The sequence below is a fragment of the Chiloscyllium plagiosum genome, unplaced genomic scaffold, assembly GCF_037043375.1.
Source record: "Chiloscyllium plagiosum isolate Xiang-an unplaced genomic scaffold, Cpla_swu_hap1 HiC_scaffold_8, whole genome shotgun sequence".
Classification (NCBI taxonomy): Eukaryota; Metazoa; Chordata; class Chondrichthyes; order Orectolobiformes; family Hemiscylliidae; genus Chiloscyllium; species Chiloscyllium plagiosum.
Window position 1 is genome coordinate 19864528 of NW_028270146.1, and position 21731 is coordinate 19886258.

Consider the following 21731-nt stretch of genomic DNA (forward strand, 5'->3'; position numbering starts at 1 on the left):
TAGTGTCAGTTCTGAAATTGGATGTGTTTTCTGTCCTTAATATCTTAAACAGTATTAATTGATAAGGATGCCATTGCCTCACTTCATGATATGAAGAAACTTAGGGGCCCTTAAACTTGGGAGCAGGGATGTTGGCAGTAAATTACATGGATTGAAGAATCACTGGGAATCTAGTGATTTGAGTGAATCTGTTGGCTTGCTTCTATCAAATGTGCTTTGACATGCTTGTCAGCTGCTTGTGATGAATTGATAAAGCATTAGAATCATCTCTGAAAAAGACAAGGGGAACATTGAAATGGAGCTAAGCTTAGGATGGGAAAGATGCATGTTACTGTACCTTTTTTAAAACCGTATATGTCATCTTGTGAGTAAAGGGGACACTTCCCTCTAATGAGGGAAAACTAAAGCTGATTGCAGCTTTAGCTCCTAAGAAGACCACAAAATTAAACTCTGCTCTTTCTTTAGTTAGACTTTTCTTGAGCTAAATATAATGCCTTGTCCTCTACTCAGCCTTCATCAGTTTGTTAAACATTACTGTTATAAGAAAGGTATAATTATAGCATACTAACTTTATGTACAGTTTGTGTTGAAAAATGTGGTGCTGGAAAAGCACAAGTCGGGCAGCATCCTAGGAGCAGGTGAATCTCTGTTTCGGACATCAGCCCTGGAGCATGAATATACAGTTTCGCTTGAGTGCAGAACATGAATATTGCTGGCGAGGTACATAACAAGGATTTCATCTAGAATTTATCAAGATAAATTTACCATGTTTCAAATGATCATAAAGTTTGTTAGTTGATGCTTGTTTGCCGATGTGTTGTCATAACCGGGTGAAGATTGGGTGTCTCGGTTCCGCAATCGCTCAATAAACACTCGTGATCGGTCTGGCCCTTTAACACTCTATTTCTTATGACCAGGCACAGATCGTCCAGAAATAGAGGTTATGCGCTTCTGTGTTCCTCAGAGGAGCTGCACACATGGCTTAAAATAAAGACATTTTTAGACTTTTCTTAAAGGTGCAGACTATGATCGCATAGTACATTCAGACATTTACCAATCAATACACAATATTGCTTTATTTGGCAGGTACTTGATCCAGTGATATTTCCTGGAAACCAACTTTGTTTTCCAATACTCAGGCCACCCTTATCTCACTAACTGAGCCATTGCACCTACATTTGAAAGTCAGTTAGGATGGCCAGTAATGTCTTGTCTAGTTATTTCTATGCTGTAAAGGGAGCATTGTCTGCTAATCTCTATTGAAACAGTTATGCAGTTAGTCAGTTATGCAGCCATATCAAAATTAAAAGCCATTTTATGCAGCTTATTTTTTTATTCAAATTTCCACCGCCAGGAAGAAAGAAAACAACCGAGTGGCCAGTGACCAGCAGTGCCCTTCACATCAAAGGGCAATGCTGTGTGATCAAACAGTGAAGGGGAGGGCAGGGATTAAATCAAAATAGAATTGGAAGGGGAAATAATGCACTCCACTCCCTGTGGCGCCCTCCTCTCCCTGAACAACTAGAGTGTTGGTGGAGACCGCGTGCTCCTTCTCCAAGGGCACCCAGGCTCTAATGTAACCGCGGAAGAGAGGCAGGCAATCGGCCCGAACGACCCCCTCCACCGCCCGCTACCTGGACCTGTTTATGGCCAGTTTGGCCAGGCCCAGGAGCAAACCCACGAGGAGGTCTTCAGACCTGCCCTCCCTCCTCCGTACCAGGAGCCTGAAGATCAGGAGTGTGGAACTAAGGTGCAGCCAAAAGCAGAGGAGGTATTTGAGAAAATCAAAAAAGAAAATTAAAAATGCCCACACCCAATATACACATGGTCCACTGACTCCATAGCGCCACAGAACAAGCAGTTGGGCTGGGAGTCTGTGAACCACCGCAATCTGCGGTTGCAGGGGACCGCTGCGTGCACCACGCTCCACCCCAGATCCCCGAGAGAAAGGTGGAGGACTCCCGCGTAGAGAGCCCTCCACTGGGGATCCCCACCACCCAGTGGCAAAAGGGGACCGCCAAGGCGTGTCCGGACGGTGGATGAGGGAGAAGAGGTGGACAGTGTGCAGCAGCAGTCGATACAGGGCCCGCCTTTTTACGTTCTTAAAAGGGACAAAATTAAAATTCTGGAGGCAGCTCAGGTTTTGGGGCACAGGCTCCCATGGGGAGTTCGGGACTTTGGGGCCAATGTGAAATTCCGTCTGGGCTGGGGTGAGCGTGGACGGGATCCCACCGCACACCTGAGCATCCTCCAACTGGTGCACTACATCGGTTCCGAGCACCGCCGTTTTAAGGCGTCAGATGGGGGTGGCCACGTACCGGACCTCTACCGCTGCTCTGCTTGCTATGTCCTGTGGCAGGGTCCCGCCCAGGCCCCTGGCAACCAGCACGTCCCCGACCATGGTCACCCTCGCTGCTACGGACCTCTTATGCAGCTTTTTTTATTAATCAAATTATAAAAACAGTTTACAACAAACAGGTACATTTACAGCTGCATACAAGATACAGCAATTTTACAAGGGAGAGGAGCAGCAAAGCCAGGCCCCAAACCCTACCATTCAAACAGTTTACAGGGACATGAGGACAAACCTCATCCCAGTTTCTTATGCAGCTTTTAGCAGAATTGTCAATTTGCAGCTTAGAAGCCATTTTGCCATTCAAAGATTGAGAGAAGATTTGTAGCTCGGGTGCTCGTTGTTGTGGTTCTGTTCGCTGAGCCGGGAATTTGTGTTGCAGACGTTTCGTCCCCTGTCTAGGTGACATCCTCAGTGCTTGGGAGCTTCTGTGATCTTTCCTCCAACATTTGTAGTGGTTTGAATCTGCCGCTTCCGGTTGTCAGTTCCAGCTGTCCGTTGCAGTGGCCGGTATATTGGGTACAGGTCAATGGGCTTATTGATTGAATCTGAATCTGTGGATGAGTGCCATGCCTCTAGGAATTCCCTGGCTGTTCTGTTTGGCTTGTCCTACAATAGTAGTGTTGTCCCAGTCGAATTCATGTTGCTTGTCATCTGCGTGTGTGGCTACTAAGGATAGCTGGTCATGTTGTTTTGTGGCTACTTGGTCATGGATGCGGATCGCTAGCTGTCTTCCTGTTTATCCTATGTAGTGTTTTGTGCAGACATGCATGGGATTTGTACACTACATTGGTTTTGCTCATACTGGGTATCGGGTCCTTCGTCCTGTTGAGTTGTTGTCTGAGAGTGGCTGTTGGTTTGTGTGCTGTTGAGTCCTAGTGGTCGCAGTAGTCTGGCTGTCAGTTCGGAAATGCTCTTGATGTATGGTAGTGTGGCTAGTCCTTTGGGTTGTGGCATGTCCTCGTTCCGTTGTCTTTCCCTTAGGCATCTGTTGATGAAATTGCGCGGGTATCTGTTTTTGGTGAATACATTGTATAGGTGTTCTTCTTCCTCTTTTTGCAGTTCTGGTGTACTGCGGTGTGTTGTGGCCCTTCTTGAATAGTGTCTGATGCAACTTCTTGTGTGTGTTGGGGTGGTTGCTTTCGTAGTTCAGGACTTGGTCTGTGTGTGTGGCTTTCCTGTATACCTTTGTGGTGAATTCTCTGTTAGGTGTTCTCTGTACCATTACGTCTAGGAATGTGAGTTGGTTGTCCTTTTTCTTCCTCTCTCGTGAATCAGATTCCTGTGAGTGTGGCGTTGATGATCCGGTGTGTGTTCTCTTTGTGTTTTTAATGATTACAAAGGTGTCATCCACATATCTGACCCAGAGTTTGGATTGAATTTGCGGTAAGACTGTTTGTTCTAATCTTTGCCAACACCAACTAGCCACGAAATGACACGACCAGCTATCCTTAGTAGCCACACACGCAGATGACAAGCAACATGAATTCGACTGGGACAACACCTACTATTATAGGACAAGCCAAACAGAACAGCCAGGGAATTCCTAGAGGCATGGCACTCATCCACAGATTCAATCAATAAGCCCATCGACCTGGACCCAATATACCGGCCACTTCAGTGGACAGCTGGAACTGACAACCAGAAGCGGCAGATTCAAACCACTACAAATGCCGGAGGAAAGATCACAGAAGCGCTTCACAGGAGGCTCCCAAGCACAGAGGATATCAACTAGACGGGACGAAACGTCTGTAACACAAATTCCCGGCTTGGCGAACAGAACCACAACCATTTTGCCATATTATTTACACTGAGAATCCATTTTATTGCTGCTTAAATTAAGAACATCTGTTAAGCGGTTGTTCCTGACAACTAGTTACTTCAACCTGTATTCAGATTTCAGATCCTCAAGGGCAGGACAGGTTCCTTAAGGTTTGAATGTATTATTTCTGTTTGCAAAGAACAGTTGTATATGAAATATATCACTTCTTGCAAGTCTAAATAGACCATGTTATGAAACTCCACTGATTATTTCCAGTTGGGAATATTCAGTGTGCTGTTGGCACGCTCAAGGTTATTCTGAAAGTGCTGTCCAATTAGTCTCACAGCACGTAAACAGGTCCTTTGGTTCAACTTGTCTATGGCAATCAGGTTTCCCAAACTAAACTAATCCCATTTCCTGTATTTTGGCCATGTCCTACTCCTGTACCTGTTCAGTTTTTTTAAATGTTGCAACTGTACCTGTGCCTGCCACCACCTCTGGCAATTCATTCCACATACGAACCCATCTCTGTGAAAATGTTGTCCTCTGGTTCCTTTTTAAGTCTTTTTCCTCTGACCTTTAACCTATGCCCCCTCTTTTTGGATTTCACGACCTGAGGGAAAAGACCTTTGCTATTCACCTTAACTATGGCCCTCATGATTTTATAAACCTAAAAGGTCACCCTTCAATCTCCTACTCTCCAGCCCCTCCTTGTAACTCAAACTCACCTAGTCCCAGTAACATCTTTAAATAATTTCTGTACCTTTTCCAAATTAATTTTCTTTCTATAGAAGGGGGAATAGATTTATATGCTGTAGGCCAAAAGTGGCCCCTCCAATGTCCTGTACAGCCACATCATGTGTCTCAACTCCTATACTCAATGGTCTGAGCAATGAAGGCAAGTGTGCCAAACACCACCTCCGCTCTGTCTACATTGTGACACCACTTCCAAGGAGCTATGTGCCTGAACCCCTCGGTCTTGCTGCTTGACAGCACTCACCAGTACTCTGCCTTAACTGTGTAAGTACTGCCCTTATTTATCTAAATTAACTCCATCTACCATTCCTCCACAAGCTGACCAAGATCGCATTGTACCCTTAATAACCTTGGTTGATGTCCACTACGCTGCCACCATTTTTGGTGTCATCTGCAAACTTACTAACCATGCTTCCTATATTCTAATCTTAATTGTTTATGTAAATGACACAACAGTGGGACCAGCGGAGCAATGCTGGTCACAGACTTCCAGTCTGAAAAGCAACACTCTACCACAACCCTCTGTCTCCTACCATCAAGCCAATTTTGTATCCAGTTGGCTAGCTTTCCCTGGATCCATGTCATCTAACTTAGCTAAACTTACTACCATGATGTTTGCTAGCATAAACTGGTTGAGTATAATCCGAAGGAATGTGCTGTTTGATCTGATTAATGTCAAGTGTACCTGGCATCACATCAATATATGCACACCATTGCTCAGCTGTGTGCACTAAGCAGAACATCCTTTGTGATCTGGCAGTAATATGAAATTTTTTTTTTGGTTGTTTCAATTTGCGTTCATGCCTTTCTAGGGTAACTTGAGGTGGACCAGGCAGCTTTCAGATCCAAAAGTAGCAGCCTTTTGACCTGTAGATTGATTTGATTTATTGTTGTCACATGTACTGATAGTGAAAAATTTTGTTTTGTTGTGCTATCCAGTCAAATCAAACCTTAAGTAAGTATATCAGGGTAATAAAGTGCAGAATATTGTGTTGAAGATTCAGAAAAATTTAACTCTATAATATGAGACGTTCATTCATAACTCTTAACAGTGGGGAAGAAGCTGTTCTTAAATCTGTGGGTATGTGTTTTAAAACTTTTTTGTATCTTCGGTCTGATGCAACAGGGATGGGAGGGGTCTCTGATTATGTTAGCTGCCTTCCTGAGGCAGAAGGAAGTGTAGCCGGAGTCAGTGGAAGGAAGGCTGTTTTTATTTTGTGTGTGATGGACAGTTTATTCACTCTGCATTGTGCAAAGCCAACAACCTGACCAGGATAGATATTGTCTTTGTAGATAGTTTTATGCTCTATTTCAGTTCAAGTTTGCACGTCATTATCAGCAACCTTTCTTCCTACAGTATGAATTATTTTCATCATTAGAAATTTTGCATTCTTACTTTAGGCCTGATGAGTGTATTTGACCTGAAGGGCTTTGGTTCTTGTGGCAAGTATGATTCTGATTCTGATTTGAAGTAAGTTGATACACTGCGCGTGAGGATTTTAAGATCACGCCAGTTAATTTAGCCTACATTGAAGAAGCAGAAGGAAAAGTTTTAAAGAGGGAAGTGGAATCTCCCGTCTTGAATGGATGAAGGTTTACTGAAATACTAACAAAGCTGAGTTAAGCAATACTCTGCTCGTAGCACCACATAGAAGTTGCATTTTTAATTTATAAACATGCTTCCATTGACTTTTTTAAAAAAAATTCATTCATGGCACTTGTGTGTCTGGGTATTCATCATTAATTGCACTTGAGGTTAGTAGTGAACTGTAGCTCTTTGGATGCAGGTACATACACCCACGATGCTTTTAGGTAGGGAGTTTCTTCCAGCGACAGCCAAGGAAAGGCAAAACACTGCCAAGTCAGAATTATGTGCACTTCGGAGTTTGAATTCGTAGTTAATGGTGTTCCCATGTATCTGCTATCTTTTGCCTTTCTAGGTGGTATTGGTCCTGGGTTTAGAAGGTAAATGTCAAGGGAGCCTTATGGCTGAAGTGTATCTTGCAGAAGGTACACGCTGCTACTGCCAAGAGTTTGGAGTACACCCAGAAGTAAGCTGTAATTGTACACTGAATTGAGAAGTTTCAAGACCTGAAATGGATCTTCTAAATGTTTTCACAAATTTCTTAAGCTTGCAATAAGTGCAAGAATGTGATGCTTCATAAAATCTGTTCTTTTGTTGATCCACCTCTGGGTACCAGCTTGTAATACTGGTTGCCTGGGTCTGTCTTTTACCTCATCAGTTGACTGAAGTTCTCCTTCTGAACTATGTTCCTTTCTTGTGCACCAAGCTTGTAAGTTTTTCTGCTCATGAACTTCTGCTTGACACTAATCACTGTGCATGATCAGAAAGATCCTGAACTTTAATTGGCTTGGTAGTGCATGCACTGGATATGATCAGTCTCCGATTAGCTGAATGGTGTATGCCAAATTTATGCTATGTTTCTTTAGAAGGTAATGGTCATCTTAAGTGACATTACTTCTACACTCTTGTGATTCATTCTTTGATCTGCTAGTCATTTTTTTAAATCACCACTTCTGCCATATCAACCTGTTATATTTTGTTATATCAGCTTGTCAATGTTGCTGTTCACTGGCAATAATGTGGCACCAATGAAGTCATTTATGTTTGGTTAGTATGAAATGTGAACTCCCAGTGTTTCTTAATGGTAAGGTCCTAGGGAGTGTTGCTGAAAAAGAGACCTTGGAATTTAGGTTCATAGCTTCTTGAAAGTGGAGTCACAGGTAGATAGGATAGCGAAGAAGGCGTTTGGTATGCTTTCCTTTATTGGTCAGAGTATTGAGTACAGGAGTTGGGAGGTCAGGTTGCGGCTGTACAGGACATTGGTTAGGCCACTGTTGGAATATTGTATGCAATTCTGGTCTCCTTCCTATCGGAAAGATGTTGTGAAACTTGAAAGGGTTCAGAAAAGATTTACAAGGATGTTGCCAGAGTTGGAGGATTTGAGCTATAGGGAGAGGCTGAACAGGCTGGGGCTGTTTTCCCTGGAGCGTCGGAGGCTGAAGGGTGACCTTTTATAGAGGTTTACAAAATTTGAGAGGCATGGATAGGATAAATAGGCAAAGTCTTTCTTTTCCCTGGGGTCGGGGAGTCCAGAACTAGAGGGCATAGGTTTAGGGTGAGAGGGGAAAGATATAAGAGACCTAAGGGGCAACCTTTTCAGAGGGTGGTATGTGTATGGAATGAGCTGCCAGAGGAAGTGGTGGAGGCTGGTACAATTGCAACATTAAAGAGGCATTTGGATGGGTATAAGAATAGGAAGGGTTTGGAGGGATATGGGCCGGGTACTGGCAGGTGGGACTAGACTGGGTTGGGATATCTGGACGGGTTGGACCGAAGGGTCTGTTTCCATGCTGTACATCTCTATTGTTAATGCTATAACGCATTAACTGAAGTTACTTTCCTGCGATCAGAGTATTTTTGGTTTTTCCAGAATTACCTTTATTACTGGATTGAATGTTAAAACTGATTGCAAAGTACCGATGCAAGATACCGCTAAATGCATAAGTTACAAAATATGTGAAACTCAAAAAAAAACCCACACAACTAATATACATTGCTTGTTGGAGTCAGTTAGCCCAGTGGATTGGACAGTTAGTTTGTAATTTAGAGTGATGTCAACTGTGTGGGTTCAAGTCCTGTACCAGCTGAGGTTATCATGACCAGCTTTTCTACTCAACCTCTCTCTCACCTGAGGCATGTGACCCTTAACCTCTTTAATGAGAGAGCAACTGTACGGTCTGGTAAGACGACAGTGACTTTTTTAAGTTCATGAAACTAAACCAACTTAAAACACAGCTATATCTTTGACTCAAAATTGTGCCTTTTTCACATCTGTAAAATTTTCACTGGCTTGAGCTATGATTTTATGCTTGTAAAATCATAAACACATGACCTTAAGTTTTATGACAGCCCCGAACAAACAGTTTGTATAATCTGATAGATTAAGTTTTTCCAGGATGTCAAATGTCTACCTTCTGTACTTGAAATTTATGTAATGTATTGCATTTATTTAGAAAACATTGCACTTGGTTAAAATTGATAGCTTCAAAGCTAGCATGTACTGTTAAAGCTTGTGATCTATTTGAGTCATTAACTTGTTCATGATGAATTTGAATGTCAATTTTATTAACAGGACAGAAAGAGATGCCTCGAATTGGTCCATAGATAAGCTTAAGTCACTGTTGCTGGCAGTCAGTGTAGGAAATGATGAGGGAGTATGTAAAGTGACAGAGGTGACCAAGATGGATGGTGAAGCTTCAATTAACAACAGAAAAGGAAAACTGATTTTCTTCTTTGAGTGGAACATCCACATGTCATGGATAGGTGAGTAAAACATAAACCTTTTTTACCTAAGCAATTGATCCCATTTACAAAGAGAGTAGTGTGGTAATACAGTTCAGAAAAGTTTTGAGTCTTGCCTGTTAACTAATGTTGTTTGTGGCAGTGATGAGAATATTGCATTACCCTTTTGAAAGGATAGAAAACAGCCAGCATCCATTTCTTATTCACTCATCAATAACTTGATATTCACACCCATTTCCGTTAAATGAAGACAACTTTATCTATGGTAATGTGACTCTAGCCATGCCGTCATAATGTCATTAGATGACCAGAATCTATGGAACAGTATCTTGGCAAAAAGCCTTGTGTAGAGGGATGAATGAATGTATGTTGCAGGCCCATTTCTTCCAGTAAAAACACACGCTATAGGGGACAACTTTAAGCTTGATACTACCCCTACATGTCCAAAACTGAATTGTTTCGTAGTGCTGGTGCACTGTTTCTTTGATTTTAGTTACTAAATTGTCGTAACAAAAATTGTTGCTGTCTTCTAATAGCTAAAATTGCATCAGAGTTTAAAGCTGTTTATAACCATTGCCACCAAACATGGTATTGCTTATATTGGGGATGGTCCTACATGTGCTAACGTTTGTAAGCTGACCAGTTGGCAGCAAAGGCTGTGATTTCAGTGCAGTCTGCCTGTGCAAAAATACTAATGATGTCTGTTGGATAGCATTCAGTAATAAATGACACTGTTGCTGACAGTTTTAGAAAATGAAGAGGGAGTATGCAAAGTGACAGGTGACCAAGACTGATGATGAAGTTTCAATTAACAGATTACCATTTAGAAACAAGTCCATGAATAGGAAAAGGTGACCAGTTCAGTTATACAAAATTTCACTAAAGCAAGATGCATGATGTAAGAGGATGGCAAAATGGGTGGCTGGAGAAAATGAATGAGTCAATCTTTGGTGATTTTAACTCCATATTCAAATTCAAAGTACAATGGATTTTAAAATTTCTCTTGAAGATGAGGCTTTCCAGTGTAGTTAATTATTCAAAAAAGTGCAGACTGTGGTTTTTTTTTTAGATTACTGAGTGTGGAAACAGGCCTTTCGGCCCAACAAGTCCACACCGCCCCGCCGAAGCGCAACCCACCCATACCCCTACATGTACCCCTTACCTAACACTACGGGCAATTTAGCATGGCCAATTCACCTGACCTGCACATCTTTGGACTGTGGGAGGAAACCGGAGCACCCGAGGAAACCCACGCAGACACTGGGAGAACGTGCAAACTCCACACAGTCAGTCACCTGAGGTGGGAATTGAACCCGGGTCTCTGGCGCTGTGAGGCAGCAGTGCTAACCACTGTGCCACCATGCCGCCCAACTATGCCTTGTGGCCTGTATTGCTATTTCTATACCAGGTTTGCAAGTTACACTTCCAGTTTCTCACTGCACTGAAAGTGGCTTCTGATGTCCATGTTTCTTGTGTATGTAAACAAGATATTTAGCTAATTACCTTCATTATATTGGAGTTTTTGTTTCAAGAAGTATGAAGCTTATACAGTACGATACTTTTGAGGAGAAATAGAAATACTTTCAAATTGGCAAAATGGGAGGGTGGTGGTGTTTTCACCTTGATTACATTTATTGGTATCAAATAATTTAAAAACCTGGTTAAGTTTCCTTCACTTTATTTCCCCTCCCCTCACCTGCTGGACTTGATAGTGATACAGGTGGAAATATCATAAACTAGATTTTTTTTTTATTATAGGAACTTCAAAAACTGGAATTAAATATAAAGGAACTGTGGAGATACCAAACCTCTCAGATGAAAATGATATTGATGATGTAGATGTAAGTTTTTATATTATTGTTTGTATGCTGGTCTAAATTGAACTGCTCTTCAGAGGAAGCATGAGTCACTGTCAAATGAGCCATTTTTGTTTTGGATCTGCCATTTTTTCTTTAGTTTGCTTTGCTTAAATAAGAATTGTTCCAGGCTTCTTCCAGTGCTGCTTTTAAAAAAAAAAAGTGACTGTGTCTCCTTTGTACTATTTATTCTTCATCATCTAAACAGAGGCTGGGACAGTCAAAATTGGAACCCAAGTTGCAAGTTGAACCTGTGTTGTTCTGTGAAGCAAACTAGAGTGAGAAACTCTTAATTGTTTATTTTATTAATAGGTATCTTCTGGGTGCAACCAGTTTTATCATCGTGTAGTTTACATTTAATATGACCTACAAATAACATTCAAGATGTACACCAAAAGAGACTGAGACTTGAAATATTTATTAATTAATATTTTGAAAAGGATTTATTCCTGCAAGTGTAGCACCAAGCTTGTAGAGGCTGATTGCTGCTTTAATCTTACTTTTCATATTTTGTTTCCAATATCAATCGGTTTTAAGTCAATTAATATGTTGATCTGGATAATGTATTTATAGTCTGCATGACCAGAAGACATTGGAGCAGAAATTAGGCCATTCAGCCCAACGAGTCTGCTCCGCCATCCAATCATGGTCGATGGGTTTTTCAACTCCATTTTCCTGCTTTGTCACAACCCATGATCCCCTTGATACTCAAACTGTTTATCTCCCGTCTTTAAATGTACATCTGCCTGTGGCACTGAATTCCACAAATTCACCACTCTGGCTAAAGAAGTTCTCCTTGGACTTTAGCAAGGCTGGTGATAAAAGTCTGTTATGACAGACTGCTCAAGTAAGGAAGAGTCATTGGTGTCCAAAGCAAGTGGCACATTGAAATCAAAATTGGCTGAGGTGGGAAGTGGAGGATGATGGTAAAGGGATGTTTCTGGAATTGGAAATCTGTTTCCAGTAGCTATGGCTCAGTGCTGGTGCCCTTGTTTATAGTGTATGTTATTGATTTGGACTTGACTGGGGTTATGGTCAAGAATTTCACGACTGACATTAAAATTAGCAGTGAGTAAAATTTGAGGAGGATATCATAGGCTAGTTATTTGGGCAGGGCAAGGACAAATGGAATTCCCCTCAAAGATGAGGTAATATACTTGCAGAGCTGACAGGGTATGCTACTGCACTATGAATGGTAGAACCTTGGAAAGTATTAAAGATCAGAGGGACTTTGATATGCCAAGCCACAGAAGCCTGAAGGTAGCAGGGCAATGGATATGGTAGTAAAGTATATGGGATATATGCCTTTAGTTGAGCTGTAGAATTCTATAGCGGGGAGGTTATGCTGAGAATGTGTTTAAAACACTGGTTAGGTGACAGGTGGGTCACGTGCGTAGTTCTGGTCACAATAAAAATGTTTTTACGAAAGGGGATGCAAAGGGGACCTGTCAGGATGCTGCAAGGACTGGAGGGAGGAAAGATGGCGAGATTGGGATTGTTTTGTTTGAGAGGAACAAATCGCGGTATATAAGATTGAGAAGTGCATATAGGAAGACACTTTGTCCATTAGTAGAAGGGTCAATAATCAAGGGCATAGATTACTCGAAGCAATAGAAGGCTAAGAGGATGGTTGAGAATGTTTCATCCATTGAGGATGGTGGGGTTTGTAAAATCTTTCAGCTTCAATAGTATTTATTAATTAGCATTGTCATAGCTTCCAACACTGCGTCAATGGCATTAGTACAGTTAGACTTTTTATTAACTAGCTCAGTTGGGTCAAATGATTGCATGTCTGTATATGCGCGAGTCTAGAATTAAAGTTCAAAGATAGGCGTAAGCTTTTTGCTTTTGTCAAATATCTGTTGATTTTATTTAAGATATATCTCTTTCATTTGAATGTCTATATCTGCAGTGTCTTTTCTTTATGTTGCCTGATTAAGTTATTGGTATCTGATTTTGTGAAAGAGAAAAAATTGGCTTTTTTTGCTCATCTAAAACTAATTTAATGTGCAATCTTTAATGTTCTCAACTGCATTTCATCAACAGTATATTTATACTGTGACAGATTGAAATTTGTGGTAATAATGCAGGAAAAGGTAATTGCAAGAAGTTGTCGCACAATGTGATTCTAAACAATTTGTCTTTCCCTGCTTTTAGACTCCTATTGATTGGAAGACTGAGTGAATATATGTTTGAATTTTGTTTTCCAGGTTACTGTTGGGCTTGCAAAAGATGAGCCTGACACAATACTATTGGCCTTAATGAAAAGCGAAGGCGTGAAGAAGATCAGGGAAGCTCTCCTCAATTACATTGATACACTGAAATTAGGTAAGTGTAGAGTAAACATTGAAAACTTTGCTCGCCAGGAAAACCATAATCAATGCTCAAATTAACCAAGCCTTGAAGCACACTAAATGTCAACTAAACACTTGCATCCTTAGTTGTCCATTTAAAGCATTTTTGCACATGAGCTGCTGTCATTGGCTTAATTCTAGAAATTAACTCAAATTTAGGTCTAAGTTGACTTTTTCTTTTGCCTTTATAGTTGCTGAGCCTCTTGCTACCAGATACAGAACACCACTGCAAAATATAATCATACTTTTTAAAGTTGGGGGGGTGGAATTGAGGTTGGAAATTACCATATTCAGCATTATTATAGAGACTTGTATTTATTAACACAGGCAGAATCCTGTGCTTATAGCACCTTCACCATAGTAAAGCTGTTGTAGATAAGGGCTGTGGTATTAGGCTAACTTTTGAGTGCAAGATTAGAATAGGTACCTAATCCTTTATTTGAAATCTGAAATTTTCTTGTGGAATGTGGAGCGTCATTTTGGTGTGCGAGCAGGTGACCCAACTGCACACCCACTTGAACCATGTCAGTCAGATTGACTTAGCAATGTGGCCCAGCACTGACAGGTGTCAATTGTGTCTTAGCACTCTTACTATTCACATATCTGTCTGCTGTTAGGTAAATTTTAAAAATTTCACTGAAAATATTATTTATTCTGAATAACAACTGACCCCCTGGATTTCGGATGAAGATTGTGTATCTGCAGTGATGAATGCAACGTATAATAGGTCTTCTGTTATGACAGGAGATGCCCAAGAAGACAGTGAAATGCTTTAGTGATGTTGCAGAGACTACACAAACCTCCAAATCACTTACCGAACTTTTCGAGCACAAGCTACACAATATGTGGAAGAATCTATGCATTTCATGTTGGACTTGTTATTCATCTCAATCCATAGAACTGGAGTGAAAAATCATTCTCAATCCTGAGATTGTCTAAGAGGCAGCATAAAGAGTTAATTTTTGAAAGTACTTCATGGAAGATGGTACCAAATGGTTTAGCAACAAATTTGAGGACTGAAATAGTAGACGGCTACATAATTGTAGGTCAAAAAGTATAGAATGTAAAAAGATGATCGGAACTGAGTTGTGTGATATGCTTCAGCTCAACAATTAGTGAGAAGTTAAGCCATTAGTTATTAAAGCTGAGGATTTTTGAATTCCATATTTGGGGGATAGTGTTTCTTTTATTCTTTCGTGGGATGTGGGTATCTTTGGCTAGGCCAGCATTTGTTGTCCATTCCAAATTGCCCTTAGTGATGCCTGAACCCCTGCAGTCCTGTGTGTCAGTAATTCCAGAATTTTGACCCCACAACTTACGCACAGGAGGTTTCGTAACTTGAAGGGGAATTTGCAGGTGATGTCCCTGTGCATCTGCTGCCCTTGTTCTTCTATGTGGTAGATGCACATGTTGGAAGGTACTGTTGAAAGACCTTGAATGGGTTACTAAGGACATCTTGTAGATGGGATATGATGCCACTTTGTCACTGTGATTGTGATAGACGGAGTATCAATTAAGCAGCAGCTTGTCAAGCTGCTTGTTATTGGAGCTCCACGAACCCAAGAGTGGCCATGCTAAATTACCCATCGTGTCCATGGATATGTAGGCTTAAGTGGGTTAGTCATGGAAATTGCATGGATGGGGTTGGGAGTGGGAGGTGGTCTGGGTGCTATACTCTTTGGAGAGTTGGTATTGACCTGATGGGCCAAATGGCCTGCTTCCACATTGTAGGAATCCTGTGATTCTTTTTTTCCAGAGCCTGGAGCACAATCTTGAGGCTGGCACTAAAGTGCACTACCAAACATTTACTGTATTGGTGGTTCATCTTTCAGGTGAAATACTGAACAAAGGCTCTAAAGAGGAGTATCTGTCCTCAGGTGAAAATGTAAAAATCCAATAATGCTTGTTTTTGAAGTGTACCAAAGGAATCCTTCTAGTGTTATACCAATGTTTATTTTGTCCTCGACCATCATCAAATGGATTTTCTGATCATAAAGATCACTGCTTTATGTACGAGTTTGCAAATTAGGCTATCATGTATCCTACTGTCCAATGATTAGGTTTACAATTGACACGACTGATGGGCTGTATATAAAGTTTGTTCTGTTCATACACTAGAATTCACTATTGCTTTTGGATTTTATTTCAGAATTTACTCAGGGAATGATCTTGCCAACGGTTAATGGAGTTCAAAAAGAACCATCAAAATCGAAGCCCAAGGTTGATCATCAGACAAAGGTTAAAAAGTATTTTGTGTGTTGCTCTTCAAATCATAGCTGACAGTTTTTTTTTTAGCATTTTTCTGTCTGTGTCCTAATAGACCATAAAACAGTACAACACAGGAAAAGTGACTTTGGCCCACTATATCTCTGCCAACTATGATGCCAATCTAAAATAACCCCATCTACCTGCACATGGCCTATACCCCTCTGTTTTCTGCCTGTTTGTCTGTCTAAATGACTATTGAACATTGCAGTCATATCATCTTGTACCTCCCCTGTCAGTGTGTTGCAGGCATCCATTACCTCTGTGTATTTTTAAAAATAAACTTTTTCCTTCTCTTAAACTTCCACAAAAATAGAAATTGGGCCCAAAACATTAACTGATTTCTGTCCGCAGAAGATGCCAGACCTGCTGAATTTTTCCAGTAATATCTATTTTAATGTTTCTGATTTTTAAAGAATATTCATGTATGGGGTGAGAGCATTGTTGGCCAAGTCAGTATTTATTGCCCATCCTTAATTGTCCAGAGGGCAGTTAAAGATCAACCACATTGCTGTGGGTCTGGAGTCACATGTAGGACAGACCAGCTACGGTTGGTAGCTTCCTTCCCTAAAGCACATTAGTGAACCAGTCGTATTTTTCTGACGATCAACAATAGATTCATGGTCATCGTTAGACCCTTAATTTCAGATATTAATTGAATTCAAATTCCACCTTCTGTCATGGCAGGGTTCAAACCCAGGTCCCCAAAACATTATCTGAGTCTCTGGATTAACAGTCCAGCAATAATACAAACTAAACTATTGCCTCCCCTGATTTCCAGCATCTGTGATTATTTTGATTTTTCCATTTGAACTTTCTCCCTCCCACTTTAAATCTATGCCCCTTATACTCTGGGGGGGGGGGGGGGGGGAGAGAAACACTGACCTATCCAGCCTATCGGTGCCTTGCATAATTTTATGAACTTCTATCGAGTTCCTCTCAGCCTTCAATTCTTCAAGCAAAACCAAACAATTCCAGTTAGGCCAACCTCTCCTTATGGCTAATACACTCCAACCTAGGTAATATCCTGGTAAATCTCATCTGCACGCTCTCCAAAGCCTCCATGTACTTCTATAGTGTGGTGACCAGAACTGCCCACTGTAGTCCAAATGTTACCTAATTCAAGTTTTATGCAACTGCAGCTTGACTTAGCAATTCTTTTGACTCCATTTTCTAACCAAGCGTGCCATACATCATTAGCACTTTATCTACTTGTGTTGCCATGTTCAGGGAGCTACTGACTTGCACTCCAAATTCCTTTTGTATATCAGTGCTCCTAAGGGTCCAGCCTTTTACTTCATAGTCTTGCATTTGACTTCAAATGCATCATCTCTCGCATCCAGATTAAACTATCCAAGTGATGTATAGAATCCACTGTGTGTTGTTTTTCCAACTAAGTCGCTTATGGTTAATGGATATTTTAGACTTATGGCATCTGAAACCTTTTCATGTGTTGTGGAATTAAATTCTTGAACATTAATTGTTAAAATAGCATTTAAATCATTTTTCTCCCTCCACCCCTATTCCCTCCAAAAAAAGGTCTGAAACAGCTTAAACTTCTAAATGATACGTGAGCACACTTTATTACAAAATCAAAACTACTTTTCTGTTTTGGGTTTGCATTAATCAGTTCTTAGTAAGTTTTCAGCTGTTCACTTGGCAGCAACCTTTTTATTCAGTGCCTACAAACGTTAGATGTGCATAATGGAAATCTCCTAAAGGTTGATCTGATGCTGGGTGCTCAAGTATTGAATTTTTTTCAGAGTCAGAAGTGTACAGCATGGAAATCTATCCTTTGGTTCAACTCGTCCATGCTGACCAGATATCCTAACCTAACATAGTGCCGTTTGCCAGCACTCAGCCCATATCCCTCTAAATGCTTACTATTCATTCTACCCATCCTGTTTTAAAATGCTGTAATTGTACCAGCCTCCACCACTTCCTCTGAGACATGCGCCACCGTCTGTGTGGAAAAGGTTGCTCCATAGGTCCCTTTTTGTACCTTTTCCCTTACACTCTAAACCTATGCCCTCTAGTTCTGGAGCCCCTCCCAGCTCTGATAGTCAGCTCAGTGCTCTGACCAATAAAAGAAAGCACATGAAACACCTACACTATTCTATCTCCCTCCAACTCCACTTTCAAGGAGCTATGAACCTCCACTCCAAGATCTTTGTTCAGCAGCATTTCTCAGGACCTTTGTAATTGTATAAGTCCTGCTTTAATTTGCTTTTCCAAAATGCAGCACCTTGCATTTGTCTAAGTTAAACTCCACCTGCCATTTCTCAGCCCATTGGCCCATCTGATCATGATCCTGTTGTAATCTGAGGTATCCTTCTTCACTGTCCACTACACCTCCAATTTGTGTTATCTGCAAACTTACTAAATCTACCTCTTAAGTCAGTGATTTGGATGTGAACATAAATGAAGAAAAGCAGTGGACCCAACAGCGATCCTTGTGGCACACCACTGGTCACGGGCCTGAAGTCTGAAAAGCAACCTTCCACCACCACCCTCTGTCTTCAGTCTTTGAGCCAGTTCTGTATCCAAATGGTTAGTTCTCTCTATTCCATGAGCTCTAACCTTGCTAACCAGTCTCCCATGAGGAACTTGTCGAATGCCTTACTGAAGTCCATATAGATCACATCTACCGCTCTGCCCTCCTCAATCCTCTTTGTTACTTCAAAAAACTCAATCAAGTTCATGAGACATGATTTCCCACGCACAAAGCCATGTTGACTATCCCTAATCAATCCTTGCCTTTCCAAATGTATGTACATCCTGTCCCTCAGGATTCCCTCCAACAACTTCAGGCTTACTGGTCTATAGTTCCCTGGCTTTTCCTTACCACCTTTCTTAAATCCCCCTATTGATATGGCTTTTGAAAAAATTGCTGTCAATAGCAAATAAGCTGTGACATTTTTTAAAAAAAAAATGCATGTAGTATGGCACTAATTCACCTAAAGTAGGCAATAGAGCTTAAGTCAAACTCTCATTTCCCTACTAGAGCTGAAAGGTGACATAATTTTTGTCTCATGTTAAAAACCATAGTCCAAGGTTAATGCAATCTAAGGCTGGGTTTGTTTGATTTTCAGTTTGTTCAATTCAATAATGAATTTAGCTGTTCATATTGATCACTAATTGGTGACTTCCTAATCCACTGTTTCACCTTGCTCTTGGAAGCTTTTACTACTTCCTCTGTCATTGTGCTATACTTTACATGAATTACTTTCTTTTCAGGTTGCTGTGGGGCACTTACCCAGTCAGCTTACATCAGTTGGGGTCAAGATTCCAACCTGTAAGTTTAACTTAAAGGACTACTTTATGACATCACCAGAAGAATTATACAGAATCTTCATTACACAAGAGGCAAGTATGAAACAGTATGTATGTTGCTTTAGTACACCTTGTAGTGAAGTATGTCAAGATTTAGGAGCTGCTGTCTTGTCTCTTTTTTTGGCAGAAGAATCAAAAAAGTCCATGCAACAGAAAGAGATCATTGAGTTATCCCCAATTTTTTTTTTAACTTCAAAAAATCAATCATGTCAATCTTGCTGCTCTTTATTTTCTCCTTTCAAATATCTTTTTGGAAGGCTGTTACTGTGTAAAAGTGGATTCTAAATTCTAATGACTCATTGCGTGAAGTGCTTTTCTGATGTCAGAACTGATTTTTTTTTACTTCTGAGCTCCCATTTGTTGTGGTTCTGTTCGCCGAGCTGGGAATTTGTGTTGCAGACGTTTCGTCCCCTGTCTAGGTGACATCCTCCGTGCTTGGGAGCCTCCTGTGAAGCGCTTCTGTGATCTTTCCTCCGGCATTTATAGTGATTTGTCTCTGCCGCTTCCGGTTGTCAGTTCCAGCTGTCCGTTGCAGTGGTCGGTATATTGGGTCCAGGTCGATATGCTTATTGATTGAATCTGTGGATGAGTGCCATGCCTGTAGGAATTCCCTGGCTGTTCTCTTTGGCTTGTCCTATAATAGTAGTGTTGTCCCAGTCGAATTCATATTGCTTGTCATCTGCGTGTGGGGCTACTAAGGATAGCTGGTCGTGTCGTTTTGTGGCTAGTTGGTGTTCATGGATGAGGATCGTTAGCTGTCTTCCTGTCTGTCCTATGTAGTGTTTTGTGCAGTCCTTGCATGGGATTTTGTACACCTACATTGGTTTTGCTCATGCCGGGTATCCTTGCATGGGATCCTTGCAAGTCTTTCTAGGCTTTCAAGCTACCAAAGAAACCAGCTACTTTCATGTAATTAATTTCTCACTTGGAATCATTCTCTACTTCTTAACCTCAAATCTTTGTATCCTTAACTGGTAGTGGTCAAATTGGATACCAGTAGTGTTTTATGGCTGTTTGCTTTTGCCTCTTGAAATAACTCCAAATTCTGTATATTCTCTTAATTGTTTTGTTAATCTCTCCTGTCACTTCAAAGATTTGTGCCAAATGCTCTCTGGTCTCGATTGTTTTTGTTAAAATGGTACAATATTAAAAGCAGATGTATTGTTGCTGCATCCCCCGCCCCCTTTACTTCACCTTTTTTTGAATTTTAATTGTCAGTGTCATTCATTTCATCGGTCTGTTGGACAACTTTGCAACAGTAAGCCTTTCTTACAGTTTACTGTACAACTTCTATGTCCTCTACAAAACCCGTCATTATATCTGACTGCAGTGGTGCTAGTGGTGAACAATGCAGAGTTCCAGATATCCCCTAATCCTGGTCACGAAAGGAGTACAATTTATCATCTTTGCTAATCCTTGGCCAGTGTTATGCCCAGGAAGTTTGTTTTGCTAAAGTCTTTTGCAAATGTTTTTATCATACTTTAAAAATTGTTGTACAGTAATCAACTACACTGCCCTTTGTTACCTCACCAAAAAAAGTCCAGTTAATTAAACATAATTTACCCTTCAATCCATACTGGCTCTCCTCTGTTTGTGCTTGTCTAACTGGCTGTTCATTTTCTCTCAACAAAGTTTTAAATGTGTTCAAATATTTGGAGTGAGCCTGGAACCTACAGCTTGCCAAAGCGCAGGTGAGAGCACCACACCAAGCTTGATTTGATTGTAAAAGCTTGATTAGTTGTAGACTACCAATCACCATCATGGAAATAGTTTTTATGTAACTCACCTGTGGGAGGTGGGCATTGCTGGCTGGCCAGCATTTGTTGCCTGTCCCTAAGTGCCCATGAGAAGGTGGTTGTGTGCTGGTGGAGGATGGCTCAGTAGTTAGCAATGCTGCCTCATAGCGCCAGGGTTCACGTCCATCCTTAGGTAACTGTGGAATTTGCATATTTTCCCCATATCTGCATACGTTTCCTCTGGGTGCTCTTATTTCCTCCCATAGTCCAAAGATGAGCAGCTTAGGTGGAAAAACCATGGGAAATGCAGGGATAGGGTAGGGGATGGGTCAGGGTGGGATGCTCTTCAGAGGGTCAGTGTGGACTTGATGGGCTTACGTGGTCTGCTTCCACGCTGTAGGGATTATCTGCTGGAGTCCACATGCTATAGGTTAATGCAGAATGCCATTTGGATCTAGCAACAGTGACGGAAGGGAAAGATACTTAAGTCAGGATGGCGAGTGGCTTGGAGGAGAACTTGCAGGTGGTGGTGTTCCCATATATCTGCTACCCTTGCCCTCTTAGATGGAAGTGGTCATGGGTTTGGAAAGTCCTGTCTAAGGATCTTTGAATATCTGCAGTGCATCTTGTAGATAGCAACAGTGTGTACTGAAGGTTTGGTGGCAGGAGTAGATGCTTGTGAATATGGTGCCAACCAAACCAGCTGCTTTGCCCTGGATGGTATCAGGCTTCTTGAGTGTTGAGCTGCCCCCATCCAGGCAAGTGAGGAGTATTCCATTGCAATCTTGACTTGTGCCTTTTAAGTGGTCAACAGGCTTTTAGGAGTTAAATTAGTTACTTGTCACTGTATTTCTAGTCTTTCACCTGCTCTTGGAGCCATTGCGTTTATGTAGTGAGTCCAGTAGAGTTTCTGGTCAGTAGTATCCATCCCAGGATGGTGTTTGTGGGGAATTCAGTGATGGTAACCCCATTGAATGTCAATAGGTGGT

The 21731-nt window shown here is 41.2% G+C and overlaps 1 protein-coding gene across 2 annotated transcripts in view; it reads left to right on the forward strand.

The window, feature by feature from the left end:
• LOC122553380 (activator of HSP90 ATPase activity 1b) overlaps positions 1–21731 on the forward strand; it is a 47357-nt gene that overhangs the window by 8499 nt on the left and 17127 nt on the right. For both annotated transcript variants that reach the window (XM_043697067.2, XM_043697066.2), the window contains 5 exons: positions 9029–9219; positions 10957–11039; positions 13265–13382; positions 15558–15646; positions 18911–19039. In XM_043697067.2, the coding sequence (XP_043553002.2) occupies positions 9029–9219; positions 10957–11039; positions 13265–13382; positions 15558–15646; positions 18911–19039 (610 nt within the window). The remainder of the gene's footprint in view (positions 1–9028; positions 9220–10956; positions 11040–13264; positions 13383–15557; positions 15647–18910; positions 19040–21731) is intronic.